The sequence below is a fragment of the Rhinatrema bivittatum genome, chromosome 4 (genome assembly GCF_901001135.1).
Source record: "Rhinatrema bivittatum chromosome 4, aRhiBiv1.1, whole genome shotgun sequence".
Taxonomy (NCBI): Eukaryota; Metazoa; Chordata; class Amphibia; order Gymnophiona; family Rhinatrematidae; genus Rhinatrema; species Rhinatrema bivittatum.
The window spans coordinates 117506580-117529593 of NC_042618.1; the positions used below are offsets into that span (position 1 = coordinate 117506580).

At 42.7% G+C, this 23014-nt stretch overlaps 1 protein-coding gene across 9 annotated transcripts in view; it reads right to left on the reverse strand.

Moving 5' to 3' along the window:
• PCNX1 (pecanex 1) overlaps window positions 1-23014 on the reverse strand; it is a 380420-nt gene that overhangs the window by 127541 nt on the left and 229865 nt on the right. For 8 of the 9 annotated variants that reach the window (XR_003856303.1, XM_029598749.1, XM_029598753.1 and 5 more), the window contains 4 exons: window positions 18508-18723; window positions 10722-10975; window positions 7972-8202; window positions 6117-6217 (listed from right to left, as the gene is read on the reverse strand). Coding sequence is in view for 8 of the 9 variants with exons in the window: in XM_029598749.1 (XP_029454609.1) it covers window positions 6117-6217; window positions 7972-8202; window positions 10722-10975; window positions 18508-18723 (802 nt within the window). In the remaining variant the exon portion in view is untranslated. The remainder of the gene's footprint in view (window positions 1-6116; window positions 6218-7971; window positions 8203-10721; window positions 10976-18507; window positions 18724-23014) is intronic. The other variant, XM_029598750.1, reaches the window with a different exon arrangement.

Below are 23014 nucleotides of genomic sequence, written 5' to 3' on the forward strand. Positions count from 1 at the left end.
GAGTAATGATACATGCACAATGCAAATGCTGTAAATCCTGCATCAGGTATATGAACTACTGCTTCAAGCACATAAAAACTTAACCTCAGTTACTACCACTGCAGGTTTGAAAAATTCCTCCAGAAATTATCTGCCAGGACTGAAATGCACTCATGTACTCTCTCTCCAACTCACCTGCCTCCCCACCACCCAAATATATTTTGGGGCAAAAGGGGAACAATGAGAGAACATAGCGAGCTGGCAAATACACATCCTCTTCCCCATATAATCCTAACTTTCTCCTCCTCCTCCACTACTCATCTCACCCAGGTGTAGTCTTCTCCCCTACTCTCCCCTCTTCTTTCCTTCCCTACTCCTTCACACACTCTACCAGTCACCACTCACTCTCCTCACCCTGCTCCAGTCCTATCATCTTGCTGGGGCCCTGGATCATACCTGAAGACACTACTACTAAAGTTCATTTGCAGAGCATTACCTAATGTACAGTGTTGTACAGACATACACACAAAAGAAAACAGTCCCTGAATACACAGCTGCCTCCTAACAGTGTCTGCCTCCTCCAGTGCCAGCTGCTCCTGCTGAAGCTTTCCCACTTCCCCCTGCTGGCCCAGTGGTAGTCCTTCCCCTCCCCCTCCTGCTATTATCTGAGGGGTCCTTTGGGAGCTCCTTCTGGAGTGACTGGGAAATTCGGGGTTTGAGACTTGCTGTTAGCTGTTGGGAATTAGGGATGGGGAGAGATTAATGTATTTTAGTTTATCTACAATGATGCCGTTAATTGTTTTATTATATATTTTGTTATATTATGCTGCTGTTTATATTTACTATAATGAGACTGGCAGGGAGTGTTACTTTGTAGCTGTGTGATACACCTCATCCCTTCCCTAGTGGAAGTGGGGGATGGGTAGAACTGTATTTGGGATTGTTTACATTATTTTGTATGAGGCAGATATTCAAAAGCCACTTAGACGGATAACAAAATTATCCATCTAAATGGCAAGTTCTGGTATATTCTGCCTCTTATCTGGCTAAAATCTAGCTGGATTAAAAAAAAAATGTTCTGGGGCGTAACTGGGATAAGCTACTGGGATAAGCTAAGTAGTGATATTCAAACTTCTCTGGCTAAGACATCCGGCTAACTTTAGACCTGCTAATGAGCTAGTCTAAAGTTAGCTGATTTCCACATCCAGTTAAATTTAAACTTATCTGAGTATATTCAGCATCACGGCCACAACACTGAATATCCTGGCTATGTTAGCCAGATACATTTTACCCAGCTAAAATACTTAGCCAGCTATGTCTAAATATAGACCTCTGTGTGCCTACAAAGCTGTACGGATGTATTTTTATCTCATATGATGTAAACTGCTTTGGGCCCCCTTGTAAGGGAATAACTTGATATATAAAGCTAAAAATAGAACAGGGCCCAGGCTGGGCCTGAACCTGCAGCCACCTCCAAATGTTGGGACCCATAATTGGACCAAATTACCTCACCTGTCAAAAAAATTCACTTGCTCCAGACAAGCGGGCAAGTGAATTTTTCAAACACCTTCTTCCACGTTCATCTGCAATTATAAAAATCAGGCATGGAAATCAACCTACATCCAATACTTTTCTTGGTTAATAGGACAGATTTACTTTACATGGCTTGCTGAATGAAGACATGCTGGGAACGCAACACTCCTATGCAACTGAATGCTTTAGCGTTATGTTAACATTTAATCAGCTATGAGACTTATTTATTACATTGCTTATAACCAGGACCCCTGCTCTCCTGCGAATCTGTGGGAAGGACTATGAAATCCAATCCTTACTGTGGAATTTCCCATTCCCTGCAAATCTACTGCAGAAGACCAAGAGCTAAGTAGCCATGGTCCTCATCTCTCCCACCTCCCCATCACCAATTCTGGCTTTTAGGAGGACAGTGGCAATGTTTTAGGTCAACAGCAAGCTCAGATGTCAGCTGGCCGCCTTCCTGTCTGATGTGTCAGAGAAAGACCCCGGGGAATTACAGACAGATGAGCTATGGATACCATATGTGCCATGGCCAGGCCAGTGCTATGAAGATTACCTTTGCCTTATCCAGGAGGACCTTCTGCATAGTCTCAGTAATGAGAGGGATTGAGAGGTACATTTTGTAGACAAACACTCCACTCTAGCATGAAAGCATTGAGAGCTGATCTGCAGGTGCTTGGATGCACTGAACAGACTACATTGCCTCAGGTACAAAAACTTAGATTGTAAGCCCTCTGGGGATAGGGAAATACCTACAGTACCTGAATGTAAACCGGTGTGATATCTCAATTGAGATGAATGTCGGTATATAAAAAATAATAAATAAATAAATAAATAAACTCATCAACCTGTTGTACTCTGGGGCAAGCAGCTTGATTACTGGGGTGCCCCATCAACGGGACATGCAGTTTGCAACTTCTGGTTCCAAGGACTACTTGTGTGGTTGTAGAACTCTGTTAAGATGGCTTGACAGTATATTCTGCACTTCTGGAAGTCAGGTAGCTTGGAGATGTGCATTGAGAGGACAGTCCATAACTAGATCCTGAGGGCTTCCTCGGAAATGGTGTAAAAGCACATGCCTTCTTGCATGTTTATATAAAACATGGCCACCTGGTTAACCATCTGGACCAAGATTTTCTTGCTCAAGAGCAGGTGGGAGTAAGTCCTAAGTGATTAACAAATGGGTTGTAGTTCCACAAGATTGATGATTTGCATGTTACTTTCCACTAGGGACCAAAATGGTAAAGGGGAAGGAACAGCTCCCCTAAGAGGAAAGGCAAAAGAAGTTAGAGCTGTTCAGCTTGGAGAAAAGATGACTGAGGGGGAATATGATAGAGGTCTTTAAAATCATAATAGATTTAGAACGGGTAAATGTGAATCGGTTATTTACTTTTTCAGATAACAGAAGGACTAGGGGGCACTCCATGAAATTAGCAAGTAGCACATTTAAAATTAATTGAGTGAAAAAAGTTTTCTCCAATGCCCAATTAAGCTCTGGAATTTGTTGCCAAAGGATGTGGTTAGTTGAGTTAGTGGAGCTGGGTTTAAAAAAGGTTTGGATAAGTTCTTGGAAGAGAAGTCCATTAACTGCTATTAATCAAGCTGACAGAGAATAGCCACTGCTATTACTGGCATCAGTAGCATAGAATCTACTTAGAGGTTTGGTACTACTTGTAGCCTGGATTGGCCGCTGTTGGAAACAAGACGCTGGGCTTGATGGACCCTTGGATCTGTCCCAGTATGGCAATTTCTTATATTCTTATGGGTCTAAGTGGTGCCAGTGGGTATTCCCCACCCTCTAGTAGAGGTATCAGTGCCACTTGATGTGCTGAGACATGTAGTGAGACCCACTGTCAAAGCATCCAGGTTCATCCACCACTAGAGGGTCATTTGCATTTCAGGAGTCACCAAGATTTGATGGGATAAAGGCTGGAGCAGTTTACACACTGGCATTGGTGGGACCATTGTAGAACCCACATTCGAAAATGAATCTAAGGAACCCAATGAACTGCTGAAGCCATGTGACCTACATGAACAAGGATTGACCTTGCTGACATCTGGTCCCACTGCAGAAAGGACTTCACCAGACCCACCTAAACTTTGGCCCATTTGATAGGAAGAAACATCTTTTCCTGGAGTGAGACTCTATCCAGGCTCTTATGAACCAAATCCCTCAGGATAGTACTAAGCTGGACTTTGCAAAATTGACCAGGAACTCTAGAGACTGGAGGAATTGAATTATCATGCTGAGGAATGCAAGAACACTCTTTGAAGACGGGCCAGTTACTAAGTGTCCAGGTAAAGGAACACACAAATTCCTTGCTGACAAAGCTGTGCAGCTATGTTTGCAACACTCTTCATGAATACTTTTGGAGCTTTCTTCATGAACACTTTTGGAGCCGCCAACAGGCATCTTATGCACACACACTACCTCAAAAACTGAGGAACTTCTGATGGGTGGAGTGAAATGGGATGTATGCAAAACCAACTTACAGATCCAGAGTGCACAACCAATTCCTTGGTTGAATGAAGTTCAGAATTATTGGCAGGGAATTAATTTTGAACTTGTCTCAGATCAATAATTTGTTCAGTTTTCACAAATCCAGGATGGGCCTCAATTGCCCTGGCTTCTTGGAGATTAAAAAGTACTGAGAGTAGAACCCCTGGCCTCATTCCTGAGGCAGGTCCAATTCTATTACCTTCTGCTGAAGAAGAGAGGTTAATTTCAGCTGCAGTTGAGCAGACTGAGGAGGGTCTCAGCTGAAGACTGATCTCCACTGGGTTGGAGAAGGGTGAGAAAAGTACAAGCAGTAGCCATACTTCACAGTTTTCAGGTTCCACTCACCCCTAATAATATTGACTTATTCTGAAAGAAAAGACTGAACCCTTGCCCCACCAGAGGAAGCAGGGAATTGGGGTCTCAGTGATGTCAAAAACCAGTTCCAGGTTTAGGATGAGACTGTTGGGCCTTCAGACACATCTCCCTCTGCCAGGCTCTAGCAGGCATCTCATGTGGCAGAGGAGGTGCCAGATGATGTTGAAAAGGAGAGAAGGGGCACTGCTGGAAAACTGGATGCCTGTAGGCAAAATACTGGCATCTAGTCAGGGCCAGCTGGCCCCTAACTGTTGCAAGCAGTGAAGACAGAGTGGATTGATGATTCTTAATCAGAGCCATCATTAACCTGCACTCTCTGAATACTTGAAGAGGTCTGAGTGTATTAACTACAACTATAAGTGAAAAATAACTGAAATTATATAAATTATGCTGCTAGGCCAAAAACCTTCAAAGTGTTAAAAATGCATCTTACTTGTTGGATATCAGTGATGTTTCTGGTCACTGAGACATTCATTTTAGTTCCTGAACTTAGACCTTTCTCTGTGCCTCATCTCTTGAGCAGCTGGTGGAAGCCTTACCATTTCAATTTATTCATTTTCAGATCCAGTCTTTTTTTTGCAAATGCTCAAAACTGAATTACCGAAAAATCAGATACAAATGGAAGTATAGATTTATTTCAAAAGTGATTATGCTTGTATTTAAATCTCATTTTGCAATGGACTGAGTTAATTGGTTAAGTGCATTGAGTGATATAACCCTCTATAGTCTCTCTGATTTTCTGCTTTTTGCTCCTCCTTTATTTATTTTTTTTTAAAGAGTTAGATTGCAAGATACTTGAAATGAGCTCTCAGTTGCTGGTCTTATTTGGAACTCATTGCCTTTGGCACTGAGAGATCAGGCTATAAAGCCTTCCAAAAACATGTTTTATTTCGCTCAAGTTTTTCAAGCGTTCTTAAAATGTACTGTTTCTTTTGTTCTTCATTTAACTGCTCTGCTTTTACAACATTTTCATCCGCTTAAGGCAATTTTATTGAATTTGGCAGAATATAAGAGCTTTAAAGTAGATACATAAATTCAGAAGATTATTAACATCACAGTAAATGAGTAATTGTGAACTATGTTTTCTATGTTTTACTGCTGATGAAGAGGTCAGGAAGCTGAACCTGGCTCCGGTTATAAAATGTGCCATCGCTGCTGCTGGAAGGGTCAGGGAACTGAGCTTTGGTTTCCAAAAAAGTGTTGGGGCTGCTTGTGGTTATGCTGCAAAATATTTTTGCCCTATACCCAAACATATACACTTAAAAAGTTAGAGCATCAAGTGTGGATGCCCAAAAGCTATTTGGCCTCAAGCCCCAGTACTTTGTGAATATGGGCTGGGTTGCAGAGTCATAGGGAGGAAGAAAGAGACTGGGGTTAAGGTCTGGACTTTGACCAGCACTGAGTGGAGAAGCTCTACTTTACTAACAACCCCATCATTTACTGTACTGAAAAGTTTGAATTTGTCTTGAGTAGCAGAGAGTATGAAACACAAAGCTGATGTGGAAAGTGGTTCTGACCACCAGTGACGAAGGCAAGGTGTTATATTAGAAGCTGGTGGCAGAGAGGAATAAGAATTCTGGGTCAGGGTTGAGAAATCCTCAGAAAATACTAAATGTTTTATACTTTGATAGCAAAAGGACATTTCATTTTTTTTCCCAACTCTTTCATACTCCTATCCTTAAAAAAAAAAAAAAAAAAAAAAAAGATATATATACACATTTTTTTTTACCTGGACATATGATGAGAAGCAGTCCCCAGAGCTCTCCTTCCCAGAACACAGAGTCCATAACAAAGAGTCACCAGGGCTGAGTCTTTATCTGTATCCAGCAGCTTGAAATAAACAAAAGTTAAAGTGAGAAAAGATGAAACAAATGATTAAAGTTGATTTTATTGGAAGAACAACAAAATCTGGTGATGTTTACTGGCTAACCTATATAAATGCTACACCAAAATAAACACTAAATCCATAAAAGACAGAAGTGCTCTAGATAGGAAAAACACCCTGGCAAAGAGAACCAAGGTGATTCTTTAAGGGACAGCTCTTCAGCTGCCAAATTCACAGCCTGGGATTTGTGCTGGACTCCAAGCTCATCATTTAAGCTCAGATCTTAGCTAAATCCAAATCAGCATTCTTTCAGCTACGCCAACTTTGCCATCTTCACTCCTTCTTTGATGGCCCTGCATTTGTCATAGCCATCTAGGCCTGTATGATCTCCCACCTGGATTAATGCAATTCATTCTACATAGGGATCCCAAAAAAAACTCAACCAGCACTTGTATTTAAGTTGGGCTGCAGCATTTTGCTATGTTGAACACAAATACATTTGAGACAATTACGTCTATTCTGCAATCGCTGGCTCCCAATATCCTACACAGCCCAATTAAAAATCTCTGGCTCCCAATATCCTACTTAGGCCAATTCAAAATCTTGGCTCTGGCCTTCAAAGCCCTAAATGGCTGCGCACCGCCCTACCTCAATTGCCGACTCATCTCATATGTGCCCTCTTGCTCACAACACGTCTAGGAGTACTTATACCTAATGAGCTAAGCTTCACGATCACCAGGCAAAGCCTTCTCTGGGTCAGTACCAAGCCCTTGTAATTCTTTACCACCTAACATCAGACTAGCCCTTAATCTGCTAGCTTTCAGAAAACTACTAAAATCATGGCTCGAAGGTGGCTTGAGCCAAAAATCCAAGTTGGCCAATGCTTTCTTTATTGCTCTCATAGTGCTTTCCCCAAATGCACTTCTGTTTTTTCAGACTTATTTTGAGGTCTTTATGATGTACCCCTGCAATGACTACTGTGCATTTATTTACTTGAGAGTAAATAAGTAAATGTTGTCCTGCTGTAGCACACCTTGAACTCTCTAGATGGAAAAGACTGTAAAATGAACAATGATGATATGAATTTTATTTAGCTTATTATACAGCCCAGAAGAACAGAAACTTTTCAAGAACAATACTCTTCCCATCTCATGAACCATGATAGCTGTCCCATGCTTGGAAAGTGTGTACGAAGCACAAAGTGTACATGCTATAGATATAGTGGCAAGGGAAGGTTTATACTAACTGCAGGTTAAGATATAAATGATTGCATCCCTACTGGGCTTATGGTACAGCAAATCCAACAGAAAAGCTGAAAAATGTGCCTTGCAAGATTTTTAAAACATTTTTAAATACAGGCTACAAATGGGGCTCTGCATTTGAGTGATGGAAGAAAAACAAAAATCCCAGGCAAATCACATTTTAAAACAAAATGTCAGTGTGAAGAAAATACTTTTCTGAGGTAATCTGGAAACAAAAAAGATCAGATCCAACCCCCAAAACTTGTGCGCACCTAAACTTGGTAGGAGCTTTATTATTTTAAATCAACAGTATAACACCAATGACATCACTCTGACTGCATAAAAATCAAGGCAGGTAAAATTAATGACCATCAAGTGATAGCGTTTTATTATAATAATAAAACTGCTCAGCTTTACTGTAGGAATAGAATGTAGGGGCATGTCACAAGGGCCTGAAGTCCCTGCTTGTAGCTAAACTGAAGTGGGAAGCCTTTGGAAGCCTGATCACACAGCCTTACCTTTTCTCTCCTGGAGGAGCAGTATTCAATCCAGTTGAGGTAAATCCCACAGAAACTTTCTCTGGATATTCCTGCCAGTCTGAGGTCATAGTCCTCATCAATATTTGGGTTAAATGTAGGATCTACGTCAACGTAAGTGCGATCAGTGCAAGGCCGCAGTCCATCCCGCATAGTTTCATTGGCTAACCACTCTTCCAACTTAGAAGAGGCCGTGACATAATAGATAATGCCCTGGTAGGATGGAAATGAAAAGGAAGTAAGAATGCACTGGAAGCCTGTTGCACTAAATTGCTGCTATGGTGAATATATTCCTTTTTTCTTACAACTGTGTTAAAAATCCTGGTCCAATACAGAAAGCAAATCCCGTCCTTTTATTGTCCCATGAGAATATAGGTTAATTAAAATAAGCACAGAAAAATATAAACATTGAAAACTTCATGTATGGTATCTCAATTAACAAAGAGGACGACAAATCACATCAACATCACAAGAAAAGCAATTTAAATCCATGCGACTTGCACTTATTGGGGTAATTGTATAACAGCCTGTACAAAAAAAAAAGCTTGGCAATTATGAGCAAAAGTTCCACCTGTAAGTTTGCTTTGAAAATTATCCCACTAAAAATACTCACACAATTACACCTGCTAACCTGGGTGCAATATATTTTCCTGGAAATTTACATTTGTACTTAAAAATTCAAAAGTATATGTGCAAGTCCAAACCCATCCCCAATTTTGCCTCCAGGAACGTCTCCACTCAGTCCAGATAAATTAATGCACATAAGGGTTATGTGAACATAGGTTAACCCTGTATCGGACCAGCAATTTTATAACAGGCCATTTCCATGGGCAAAGCTCTGTTTTTGCCCCCAGAAATTCTTTTGAAAATTACCCTCTACGGGGATAAATCTGAGAGTACCTGGACGCCTGCAAACTAATTTTCTAAGGGAAACTTCCCATGGCATTTCCCTTTGCAGATTCAGGCCAGGCCAGGCCAGGCGGAAGAAATCTGTGTACATTGCACTTGCTTTGAGCAAATGTATTTTTTTTGCCCAACCCCCACTCTGACCTATTCCCCACCCCTCCCCAGAGGTAAAAGTATGCATGCACGTTCATCCACAATGGTGCGGGGTTATTTTCAGACAATCTTTTTATATGAGGAAACACCTGCATACCCATGTAAAAATTTCTTGCATTACCCTTCCCATGAAGTCTTATCTTTCTGCTTCACTTTTTTTTTCCCCCTCAAATGAAAGGCCAAGGCAGTATGAAGTAGAAAGAAAACCAAAATGCTTGTACTCAAGATGGTCTTACTTTCTTGATGCTCAGACTATTACCTCTGATCTTCAAACAAGCCACAGCCACAGTATATTTAGAGGCTGGTTTGACATGAGAAGTTGTCCAGTAATGCACAGGAGGCAAATCGACTCCAGGTCTAACACTCCCACTGGCTAAATGGGGACAAAACAGCCCAGGCGAAGAGGCAATAACCATGGAGGCCAAGGTTAAAAGTATTCATGGCCTATGAGTCAATTTTCAAAGGGAACCAAAATTTGCCTTTGAAAATCTCATAGCAGCCAATGTTGCGGGGTAAAGAATGTCCAGAGATTTCAAAATAAAATCCCAGCTTCAGGAAACCCTCCCCTCCCTTTCCTGCATGGGAAAAAGTGCACATACTATAGAAAGCTTGCATACTTTTCCCTATAGGGGGGGGGGGGAAGCAGGGTTTCTGCCCTTGGGAATCCTCTTTATAAATAAAGGAGGCAGTTTTCAATCAACAGCATGTACAAATCAAATATTTAAAATGTCAACTTTACAGCGTTTTCTCCAAAACGGCTAAGACTGAATGCTTGCTTGTCTAGTCACCTCCATTCTCAGATGTAAAAAGCAGAAATATTAGAAATGCAAACTATGAATTCTTGTAATACAAAATTGGGTCCCCTCCTAAAGGACTGCCCTTATGAAACTCATTTCCACAGAATATAGATAAAAATAAAAAGTATCCAAAGGTGAAACAAGGTCACACCAGATCAGGTGTTAACACAAACTTCCTTTCAAGTGTGTTAGCTTGCATTTGAAATTCTCCCATTTCATTAGCTCCTAACGGAAAACACAGAGATCCATATTCAGCCATGGGTAGCCTGGGTAGATTTTCTCGAGAAACTTACCTGGATAACTTAGATGAGATATTCAGTAGCGCAGAATATACCCAGTTAAGTTTATCCGCATAACTTCAGGACTGCTTTGTGGCTCGACCCGATTTATCTGGATAACTCAATGTCTGTATTATCCGCTTAAGTTATCCAAATAAGTTATCCCTGCTTTGAAATACTCCTGAAACACCTTTGACTTACCTGGCTACGTTTTTATACAGATAACTTAGCCAGGTAAGTATGAGCTGGTGAATGTTGCGGAATTTTCAAAATGTGCAGTTTGTCTGGCTAAGTCCTGAACTTTGCCAGACAAACCGTCTGAATATGTTCCTCAAAATGATCAGGCTTAAACTGCGTATGCAAGGTCCAGTCTAGGAGTAATTTATTTTGATAGTCCATTTGAAAAGGAAAAACTGTGCGCACTGCTACTAAAAACAATCTGAAAATAAAGACTCAACATGCTCCCTTGCATTCCACTTTGACAAGGATTTGTTTTCTAGCACCAGGCTTTTGTAAGTTGCAGATCACTTCTTTTTCATTCTTCAAGGTTACAATTTTCTTAACCCTCAATACATCCATAGGCAAGAGGAAGCTGTACCTTGACATAGTATGTGGTGAGTATTTTCCTCAGATCAAACACTTGAAGCATAGAGGCAGCACTGTTGTCAGTAATGCTGTAGCCTTCCAGGATGTACTTGGTGACCAAGACTTCCCAGGCAAGCCAGCGTTGACCAAAGGCAGCATTAAAGGACAGCATGTGGGGGATGTGACCAGGCTCACAGCAGCAGAACCCTTCATCTTCCTCCACCCCTTCAGTGATGGCCTCTACTTCCCGCTGCTGGCAGTAGGTGCCTGGAGAGAGGCAATGAAGGAGCACAACAGACAAAAACCTTAATTCTTCTAAACAACGTAGAGCAATGGTTCTCAATTCAGTCCTTAGGACACACAACCAGTCGGGTTTTTAGGATATCCACAAGGAATATGCATGAACGAGATCTGTATCCAATGGAGATTGTTCATGCAAATCCATCTCATGAATATCCTGAAAACAAGACTATCTTGTGTGTCCCAAGGACTGGCTTAAATAACCAAACATACCATGCATTTTACATTTTGGAACACATGAAAGCTACTCATTTCATCTTAAATCTAGCACAAGTTAAGTCCTAATAATATAAGAATCCATACTGTATACCAGAATATATAACTTGGAGTATCAGGCAATCTATATTCAAAATTGAAATAATTAGTGCAGAGACCTATCACTCAACCCCCAGAAAACATAACCTTGCATGGCACAATTAACATGAACAGGGTATGGTTGAGAAAGCAAAAGGGTTACCTATATCAGGTGTTCTCCAAGGACAACAGAACACAAAGACCCCACAGATGGGTGACATCTTTCAAAGGAGTCAGTGGAGTATGTTAGAAGCTTCTGACATACTCCACTGAACATGTGAATGCTATCCCATATGATGAACGTTGTGAGGAGCTCCCTCAATGCTTAAAATTGCTGACAGTGACTACAGGATCCAAGTCCAAGGGAAGCAGGTAGGTTCTGTGAAACTTACATCCTGCTGTCCTTGGAGAACTCCTGCTACATGGTAAGGAGCTTTCACTTTCTTCAAGGACAAAAAGAATATAGTAGTCTTCACAGGTGAAGAATCCCTAGCTACAGGCTGCTCTAATTAGAAAAAAGGTGTGTGGGAGGAATCTAACAGAAAAAACCCTGCCAATTGGCAGAAGTATTTTTGATGGCAACAAATCATTATTTTCTCTTTGTGTGTTGGGGGGTGGTGTGGGGGGGGGGGGGGAAGAGGACCTGGAAACAACGTTCCCTAGGAGGACAGAGTTAGATTCCAAACTTCAAATAGATTGCACGACAGATTGAAAAACCTAATGTCACTCTTGGAGTCTTTATCTAAGCAGTCATGGGATGTGACTGTATGGACTGAGCTCCATGTCATAACCTTGCAAATCTCTTCCACTGAGGCTGAAATCAGGTAGGTGACTGTTGCCATCATGGCCAACTCTAAGAGTCTTACATCCCCATCCACAGTTAGTGCTGCCTAGGCATAAGAGAAAGAGATGCAAGCCACTATCCAATTAGAAAAGGTGTATTTGGCAATGAATTCCAGGTTTGTTGGGGTCAAAAGAAACCAGGCTTCTGGACTTCAGTCCACTCCAGACAGAAAATACTAAGATTCTTTTGCAATCCAAATTGTGGAAGGCTATTTCAAACTTGTGGACTTGTGGCCTGGGGAAAAACTTTGGTATGATGATCGACTGGTTCAGGTGGAACTCTGACACTCCCTTAGGCAGAAACTTAGGATTGATGCGCAGAACTACCCTATTATGAAAAAACAAAAAAAAAGTCTAAAGTAGATAAACCACTAGGGCCTAGAGCTCATTAACTCTGCATGCCAAAACAACCAGCACCAAAAAACGATCTTCCAGATCAGTTATTCAGCTCACAGGAGTCTTTTTGCCAATTGAAAAAGTCTTTAGCAGGATTGGCCTTTTTGCTGTTGGGACCCTCTGTGACGTCAGTACTTCCTGGTTTTCTTCCTCTTTTTTTGGGCTGCCATGCTGCTGGTTTTACATTTGGTCATCGTGGGCAGAGCTTAGCTTGTCATCGTTGGTATCTAGTTCATGACTGGCTACTTTTTGGTTGCTAGGTAGCTCTAGGCAGTTCTTTTGATCACACCTTCTAGATACGTGATTAGCTCATCTGACTCCAGGGGAGTCAGGATGCATTGGCAAGCTCTGATTGGCCCAGTCACTGCTAGACTTTATATGGTTATCATAACTTTTTTGACAATGATACTTTCCAGACATTATGCTGAATTCTGTTTAACAGTTCTGTCCAAACGTCACTGCCACAGTTATATCTTGCGGATTTTAGTATGCCCTTCTGATTCAGCTAAATCTAGAGTTTCCTAATGTGTTCATGTGCATGCTCATCCCTCATCCCCTCTGTTTCACAAGTGCCTCTTTCCTCTCTGTCAGTAGCAAAGAGAAAATATTTGTGATTGCATATACCGCAGAGAAAAAAAATTGTCCAATGACAACTTTTTTTCTACAAGTATATAAAAACACATAAAAGTGAGCCCTACTGAGCATTTACACAGACATCAATATGATTCTTTCCTATGGAAAGTAAGGCTTCCATCTGAGTCATAGCTAGCAGAGCTCCTATATATGCCAAGTGAGATGACAGGCTCACATGAGATTTGGGATAATTTATGACAAACCCTAGTAACTTCAGCACCTATATGGTCTTGCTCATTGATTCTATGGTGCCTCCTTGAGATATGCTCTTAATCAGCCAATTTTCCAGGTAGATAAAGGTATCTGAATACATGAGCAGCAACCTGGCAAGACATTTAATGAACACATGTGGTGCTGATGCTAGGCCGAAAGGCAGTTTACAATATGGAGATGGTGTTTTTCAAATTTCCTGTGATCTCTCTGAGGGTATAAACATTCTTTAAGATGAAAGTAGTATAGCCAAGCCCCTTTTTCTATGAAGGGAATCAACAAGCCCAGGGTAACCATTTTGAATTTTTTTCCTTACTACAATCTGATCAAAGCCCCTATATCTAGGATAAGACAAAGTCCCCTACTTCATTCAGAACCAAGAAGTACTTGGAATAAAATCCACGCCTTCACTCTCTTGGTAGAACGGGTTCAATCGCAATGACATCTAGGAGGGAAGATAATTCCTTCTGCAACAGTTCCTGTTATTGAGATGCAAAGTAAGAACTTCTCAGAGGGGAAGGGAGCAATATGGTAGGGTTTCCAAAAGGCATAATCTCTATCCTTTTCTGACCGTGCTGAGCACCTGAGGTTATTCTGGGCCAACAGTTTATTTAAAACTTTAGCCTTATCCTGACAGAATGGTTCTCTATCACAGATACTAGGATCTTTGCTATGGTCTCCTGGATGCAACATAAAAAAAAAGAAAAATATGTCCCAGGTTTTGCTTGGTAAACTGGCTGTGGCTTTTAGGCCCTCTGCTGTTTAGTGGTTAGGAGGAGAAACAGGTCCCTGCTGTCGATGGGGGGTGGGTGTGGGGCATAACTCCTCCTCAGAGAACAGAAGTGTCTCCTCAGCACCTTACATAAATACCTCCTAGATGTAGAGGGAGGTATAGAGTGGCAATGGAGAGTTTGAATTGTAGCATAGTTGTCTCAGTCACTGATTTGTTGACCTTCTCTAAATCAGTTCTCTTCATTGCAAGGCATATCTGAGTCTTTTACATCTTATCTGAGGTCTGATGCTTACAGCCATGGGAGTCAGCATGCACCAATACCTGTTCCAGAGACCCTTGATGCCATTTCAAAAATATCACAGGTTGAATATCCCATGTTTTCACACTATATTCCCTTAGTCAGTAGTGACTGGAGGGCATCACGTGTCTGAGGAAGATACTCTGACTTATCCTTCACCTCTTTTAGAATGTTTTGCATACACTGACCCATGAAGAATGGATAGGGTACTATGTGGACACTGAGCACAGACCCTGATAAATCTTTCTCTCAATAAGGTCAAGGGTCCAGAATCCTTCCCAGAAGGCACTGACGAATGGTTTAAGTCTTCTTGGCATTTTTGAGGGTGATTTGAATATAACTGACTGATGAGACAGTTGCTGCTTCTCAAATTTGGGAGCCTTCTGGACATGATATATTGTGTCCACCTTCTTATTCATTGGTGACACAGTGGTGTGTGTGTAGGTTTTCCCGGCTTCTCATCTGTTGATCCTATAGGATCTCATCAATGCAACAATTTCTTTTGGAGGAGGAGGATCAATAAATTGGATGTCATGTATTTTTGTCCTGGACTCTTCCTCTTGTAAATCAATAGGGAATGATTTCCACCATTCTTTTCACAAAAATCAGAAAGAGAGAGGTCCCCTGGAGAAGATTTCCTGTGAAGGACAGAGATCTGAGGGGAGACCTATTCACTCCTCCTGAACCAGAATCATAGGTTGGCGGTTGAGTCTGGGTTTGTATCTGGCTAGAAGACAAGGCCTTAGTAAAGGTATTCCTTGCCTAATGTCCAGATTTTGTTGAACTTCTGTGCCTTAGGAAGCTCTGCTTCCCCCACGCTCATGAACCGGAAATGTCCCCAATGCACCAGTTCTTGATGCCAATGCTTCTCCAGGAACCAGCACTGGGGCCCTTCCGCCAGATGCTATGAGAGTCTTAAGCAGTGACTGGACCTCTGTTTGCAAGGCTAACAAAGATGTTGATGCACTACTGCTTGCAGCTCTGCAATCCAAAGCTGCCTGGATCATCTTCTCCAATTTCTCCTTAAAAGTTACCAATGCTAATACAGCATAGGATGTAGGTGGTGTGGGCACATCTTCCTGGGCCACTTGAAGATTAGTGGCTGATAACTGGGCCCTTGGAAGCCGTTGTGATTCTGGAGATGGATGTGATGGTGAGCTTCCCTCTCTGCAGGAATGCTTTGAAGGGGATTTAGGACAACAGCCAGAACTTTTCTGCTTCTGGCATCATGCACCAACAGAGACCAATACTGCTTAGCCTTTGCCCAATACTGGTACTCCAACGCTTTTTTTGAATGAGATGGATTTCATCCCCAACCTCTGGTCCTTTAAAGACTAACAGTCAAATCAAATCGACACTCTCTGCACCCACAAATACAGTCACTGCTTCATAGCCATTTCTTTCAACTCTGAACGCTCTGTACTATTAAACCATTCTTAAACACCTGTTTTCTTTGTCACACAGGCTTTAATTCTATCATCTCTAGACTACTGCAATTCCCTCTACCTAGAATTACCGCAGTCTGCATTACAGGCCTTGCAGGTTATCCAGAACTTTGCAGCCCGTTTTGCCTCTGGGACTCCTTGACATGCACACATCTCTCCCACTCTAGCAGAGCTTCACTGGTTGCCCATATGTTGGCACATTAGATTTAGAATCCTGACATTACTATTTAAATCTAATAAAAGCCTCCCAAACCTGTCATCTACTGTCCCACCCGTTTCTTACGATCCACATCAAAATGTCTGCTGGTTGTCCCTGAATTTAAAAAGATCTGATTAGCACAGTGTTGAGACCATATATTAAGTTTTGCAGGTTATCAGCTATGGAACGAATTCCTAGATGTCCTTAAGGCAGAAAATGACCCATTTTGCTTTAGAAAACTTCTGAAATCATATATGTTTTCTTCAGCAATTCCAGTCTAATTTACCATTTTGGTCACTTCCATGCTTTGCCACTGTGATACATGTGGTTGAGAATAAGCTACCGTACCGTATGTGTAAGTTTTTATCCTGTCTGTTTAAATGTTACATCTCAATGTTGTAGTGAGTTTCTTTTAATATGGTGTATGTTTATTGTGACCTGCTGAGATCTGTGGATTGGCAGGCAATACATTTTATAAATACCAATAAAGTGGAATCCTGCACTTTCATCAGATGGGGGAGTTAAATGGTGGTCTCTCAGGCCTCTATGGGTGCTCAAAGTTAGGGAGATTGATGCCTCCTCGATGTTGATGCCCTGCCAGCATCCAAGTGCAGCTCCTAGGCACTTCAAAACCAATCGGGAAAAGAAAGTCTGACCTAAGTCCATGAGCACCAAATGGGAAAGATATTCTCTAGGACATGGAATACTTTGATGTTGTGGTCATCCTCCATGCAGAGCACATATCATGGCGATCATGGTAGACATAAGACAGCTTTGTCGAAGCTCCTGGCTGTCTTCTTTTTCTTGGGCACTAGCTGAAAAATTTGCAAGGCTACAAAATACCCTGATACTGCTCGATGCACGGAGTGTGATGCACACAAAAGATGACAAAAACAATAAAATCTTGAATGAGGAAAACCTAATGAGGGTGAGAAAAGAAACATCAAAGCCCCGTGAAAAAAAAAACACTTGCAAAAAAGAGCATTTCTCATAGTAAGAGCGTAAAGAACCTCGACCATTAGGGTCTGCAGAATAACTTGAATAATCGGACCTCATGTGATGTCTGTGACATCGGACAGCACACATGCTCAGCGAAGCATGCCAAAAGTTTCTGAAAGCTTTGTAGTAAACTTACCAGTTGGGCTCTGTCAGAAGACATCACCCACTCAACCATCAATACATCCTGCTTATCCTCAGAGAAAATAGTAGTACATTTGTTCCATGGAAAACATGGGCTTTCAGTGCTTTCCATGGAACAAATCATCAGCTCAGTGTGCTGTGGTGGCCAAAAAAGCAAACAATGTTAGGGATTATTTTGAAGGGAATGGAGAATAAAATGGAAAAGGTCATAATACTTCCATATTGCTCCATGGTGAGACCTCACCTTGAGTACTGTGTGCAATTCTAGTCGCTGTATCTCAAAAAAGATATAGTTGCACTGGAGAAGGCACAGAAAAGGGTGACCAAAATGATAAAGGGGATGAATGAGTCCCCTATCAGGAAAGGTTAAAGATGTTAGGGCTGATCAACTTGAAGAAGAGACAGCTGAGAGGGGATATGATAGAGGTCTATAAAATCATGAGAGGACTACAACGGGTAAATGTGAATTGGTTATTTACTCTGATAATAGGACTAGGCGGCACTCCATGAAGTTAGCAATTAGCACATTTAAAACAAATTGTAGAAAATTCTCTCTCACACAATTAAGTTCTGGAATTTGTTGCTACAGTATGTGGTTAGGGCAGTTAGTGTAGCTGGGTTTAAAAATGGTTTGAATAAGTTTCCTGGAGAAGAAGTCCATTAACTCCTATTAATCAAGTTGACTTAGGGAATAGCCACTGCTATTACTGACATTAGTAGCATGGGATCTATTTAATGTTTGGGTACTTGCCAGTACTTGTAACCTGAATTAGCCATTGTTGGAAACAAGATGCTGGGCTTGATGGACCCTCTGTTTGACCCAGTATGGCGACTTAAGTTCTTAGTATCTCTGTGTGCTCAGAACAGCTCAGTAATGATCTTTAACTTATCACAAGACTCAAAAGTAACTCCTCTCTAATAAATGCAAAGATTTAAGTATATATATTAGACCAAAGAAAGCTGGACACACTGGTGCACATTTTTCCCCAATTAACAAAGGAAAGAGGATTCAAGCTGCATTCAGTTTATAGCTTATATTTAACTGAAAACTGATAGGTTCCATGCCAAATAGATGCATTTGCTTCAATATGAAAATGTAAAAACGATTTCTAGGAAATGAAAGCTATCCTTCTTCCTTATTCCCCCCAACTACCTCTATTTTAATTTTGAATTTGTATAAGAAAAGGGTTGCAGGGATCAGGTTAATGGAACCCTTTTTGGGAGGATGGAAGAAGGTGTTAGTTTGCAGCCAGCTACCCTTGACCTGTAGAAATATAATACCGGCTGACGAATGTGTAAAGACCTCACCTCTGAATTCAAGTCCCCTCAGCTGGAAAGTGACTAAACCATTACCGATCTCTATAAGGTGCACGAGTGCATTGAGATAATCAGAAGCCAGAATAAAACAATCGCCAGTGCTGTAATTCCCCCAGCGCCCCAGCAACAAGTCTCCGCACAGGCTGTGTTGGAGGGAACGGGTCAAATGCTCATAAAAGATAGAATTGAGGTTATTGTCATCTGAACCTGGAGAAACAAAAACAATTTTAACCACCTTAAATTCTCTCTTAGCCTTTGGAGAGGAGCAAATTAGCTGGTAAAAATATACAGGCATGTTCAAGTATGAAATGCTTGAGCCTGGTTTCCAATGAGAAATACAAATGAATTTTAAGTACTCGGCAAATGTTTTGAAAGGCAATTATAAAGCAAAACTGACCCAGCTGATAATATTAATGTAGTCAAACTAGTGTTAAGTAAAGCAGAGTTGCTTACCTGTAACAGACGTTCTCCAAGGACAGCAGGATGTCAGTCCTCTCACATAGGTGACTTCATCAGATGGAGACCGTTACAAAAAAACTTATGTAAAAGTTTCTAGTACTTTAACTGAGCCTCAGTGAGCATGTTCACGTATGCAATATAATATGTGTCCTCACGGGGTCCACTCAGTCTTATACCATAGAATTGAGAGAATAATAAATAAAAATAACCAAATAACCCATGACGTGGAAAGCCAACTCTGCAGGGTGGAGGGCAGGTTTCATGAGGGCTGATATTCTGCTGTCCACGGAGAATGCCTGTTACAGGTAAGCGACTGTCTTCTTTGAGGACAAGCAGGATGGCAGTTCTCACAGATGGGTGAATCCCTAGCTATAGGTTGCCCCCCAACATAAAAGGGGACTAACACCACACCAAAATGAGTGCCAACGGGCACAACAACAACTAATTTTGTTGATAACTGGGGGGGGGGGGGGGGGGGGGGGGAGCAGCCTAAAAAGAAAGAATGGGTCCTAGGCGGGAATAGAGTTGGATTCTACACCGCAAACAAGTTCCAAAGGACAGATTGGCCAAACCTACTGTCATGTCAGCCATCCCATAGTAATGTGATATGAATGAGTGGATGGAGCTTCATGTTGCAGCCCCATAGATCTGTTTGCAAGTAGGCCACAGATGCTGCCATTGTTCAAACAGAATGAGCATTGACATGGCCCCCAAGATGCAATCCTGCCCGAGTATAACAGGAGATGCAATCTGCTAGCCAATTTGAGAGGATCTGCTTGACAATGATGATCCCCAACCTGTTCTGATCAAAAGAAACAAAAAGTCAGTTGGACCATCTATGGGCTTCTGACTACTCCAGACAGAAGGCTAAGGCTCTTTTGCAGTCCAAATTGTGCAGGGCTTGTTTGCTTGGCGCAAATGGGGCCTGGGAAAAGAACGTTAGTAGGTTGATGGACTGCTTAAGATGGAAGTCCGACACCACCTTAGGCAGGAACTTAGGGTGGTACATAGGATGACCCCGTCATGAAAAATCTCAGGGTAAGGTGGATAAGTCATTAAGACCTGGTGCTCACTGACTGCGTGCTGAGGCGACTGCCACCAAAAATATGACCTTCCAAGTCAGGTACTTCAAGTCACAGGAGTGCAGCAGTTCAAAGGGAGCTTTCATCAGCTGAGCCAACACCATGCTGAGGTTCCAAGACACAGAGGGCGAATTTAGGGGAGGCTTCAACTGAAGCATATCCCACATAAAAAGTACACCATAGGCTGTACAGAGATGGGCTTACCACCTACACTAGTGATATGTGGCAACTGCGCTGAGATGAACCCTAATGGAATTGGTTTTCAAATCAGCTTCCAAAAGGTGTAGAAAGTAGTCAAGCAGTTCTTGTGGGGAGCAGGAGAAAAGATCTAGGGCTTTCTGCTCGCACCACTCGGAAAACCTCCTCCACTTCGTTCTGTAAGACTTTATAGTGGAAGGCTTTCTAGAAGTTACCAGGACCCGAGATATCTTCCATGATTTTGAGTGGTTGCAATATGAATCTCTCAAAATCCAGGCTATGAATGACAGGGCTTGGAGGTTGGGATGGCGCGACCTGCCTCAATCCTGGGTGATAAGACGTGGGGAACTCTCCAGCCTGATTGGTTTCTGGATGGACAACCCCCGGAGGAGTGGAAACCAAACCTGTCTGGGCCAATGTAAGGCTATGCGAATCATTGTCACTTTGTCCTCACAAAGCTTCATGAGACCTTTGTTACCAGTGGAGGATCTGCATACAAAAGATCCTGGCCACAATGATGGCGAAGGTATCTGAGGCTGGTTTGCCATGTGTCCTGTCAGGGAGCAGACCTGAGGAACCTTCGAAGAGCTTCACATCCAGGCTTCCCCAGAAGCAGAAGAAACGATTCACAACCCCTTGGTCCAGCAACCACTCTTGGGAACTGAACACATGATTCAGTCTGTCCGCTATCACATTCTCTGTTCCGGCCAGATATATGGTCCTGAGCACCAGCCTGTGGGAGAGAACCCATGGCCAGACCTGGACGCTTCCCGACACAGGAAGTACGATCCTGTACCTCCCTGCTTGTTGACATACCACATGGCTACTTGGTTGTCCGTTTGCATCAGCACAATTTTGTTAGACAGCTGATCTCTGAAAGCCCATAGCACATACCTGATCTCCTGGAGATCCAGGAAATTGATTTGGCAGAGATGCTCCTGGATGGACCATAAACCCTGGGTGCGTAGTCCATCTACATGAGCTCCCCAGCCCAGGGTGGATGCATTCGTGGTAAGGACAATTTGGGTGGGGGGACTTTGGAAGGACAACCTTTTTTCCAGATTAGAGATTTCCTGCTACTAGGACAAAGAGGCCTGGAGGGGCAGTGAAACTTGGTGCCAAACCACTCAGGACCTCCAGGATTGCCTCCATTGCAACCTTCAGGTGACTAAGGCTTTTTGCATATAGAAATGTGCCAAGGGCCATATGGCCCAACAGTCTCAACATGTGCCACGCTGATGCCTGCTGGTTCTGTTGAATTCCCGCTGCAATCAATCATCACCAGGTTTATGGCACTTTGCTGGGGCAGGAAGGCCTTGGTCTGAGCAGTTTCTAGCAGGAATCCAATGATGTCCAATTATGGTGACTTGCTGGGATATGCTTGGGGTAGTTGACAACAAACTAACACTAGCATTTGTATGGTCGAGCGCATGGACTCTTCAAGCCCCTGCCTGAGAGGTGCTCTTGACCAGCCGATCACCCAGATATGGGAAAACGTGAACTCCCAGTCTGCAAAGGTGCTCCATGATGGCTAGGCATTTCTATTAGACATGTGTGGCTGACAAGCCCAAATGGCAGATCACGTTACTGGAAGTGCTGGCTTTCCACTATGAACTGGAGATACTTCTGTTGACCTGGGAAGATATCGATGTGGGTGTAGGCGTCTTTTAGATCAAAAGAGCATAGCCAGTCTCCTTTTTGCAAGAAGGGGGATCAGGGTACCCAGGGAAACCATCTTGAACTTCTCTCTTATATCTAGGATGGGACAGAGTCCCCCTGCTTTCTTTGCTATTAGGAACTACCGGGAGTAAAATCCATACCTCTTTGCATGGTGGGTCAGGCTCGTCCGCCCAAAATGGGCTCAGGGTGGGCAATTTGGGGGGTACACAATAGCTTTATTTTGTACCCTCATGAACGATGGAAAGAACCCATTGGGCCCAAGTTACACTGGGCTGCTGGTTTGCAAAGAACCTTAACCCTCTCCCAACCGACAGGTTCATAAATCTGGGTACGAGCAACTTGGCTATGATCCCTGCGATATAGTCAAAACCCCATCATTGAAGTTGACAAGGTGCCAGTTGGGGCTTTGTGGCCCTATGTTGTCTGGGGTGATAATGAGGAGCCTGGTGTTGCTGACAGGAGTGAGGGGGGCAGAGGATAGTTCCTATTCGGGCAAAAGGATTTCCTGGGCCAAAACCTTGACAACCTCCTAGCCAGTGGAGAGTTGTTGGAGTGTCACAGTGATCCCTGATTTGGGCCTCTGCATCCTTATCTCTGAAGAGATCCTCCACATACATGGCAAGTCACTCCTGCAACTCCAGTTGGAGATCTGAGACCCACAGCCATGCACGTCCATGGGTGCTGTTTCCTGCTGCAGAGACGCTCGATGCCATTTCAAAAACATTTTAGGTTGAATGGACCCCGTGTTTTCCACACTCCAAACCCTTATGCACTAGTGACTGGAGGGTATCTTGCTGCTGCTGAGGCAGTTGCTTGGCAACCTGCACCTGTTCCAAGATGTCACGCATGTATTGGCTCACGTAGAGCTGGTAGGCCACTATGCGGGCAGTGAGCCTAACACCCTGGAACACCTTCCTCCCAAGCATATCTATTTCTCTTTAATCTTTCCCTGGGGGTGCCGAAGAATAGGTCTGAGATTCTTTGGCTTCCCTCAGTGCTTGGATCATTTTCTTTTCTGATGCGTTTTTTCCCCAGTTCCTGCCTAAGGTTGAGTGACAAACCCAACCTCCTCGACATGG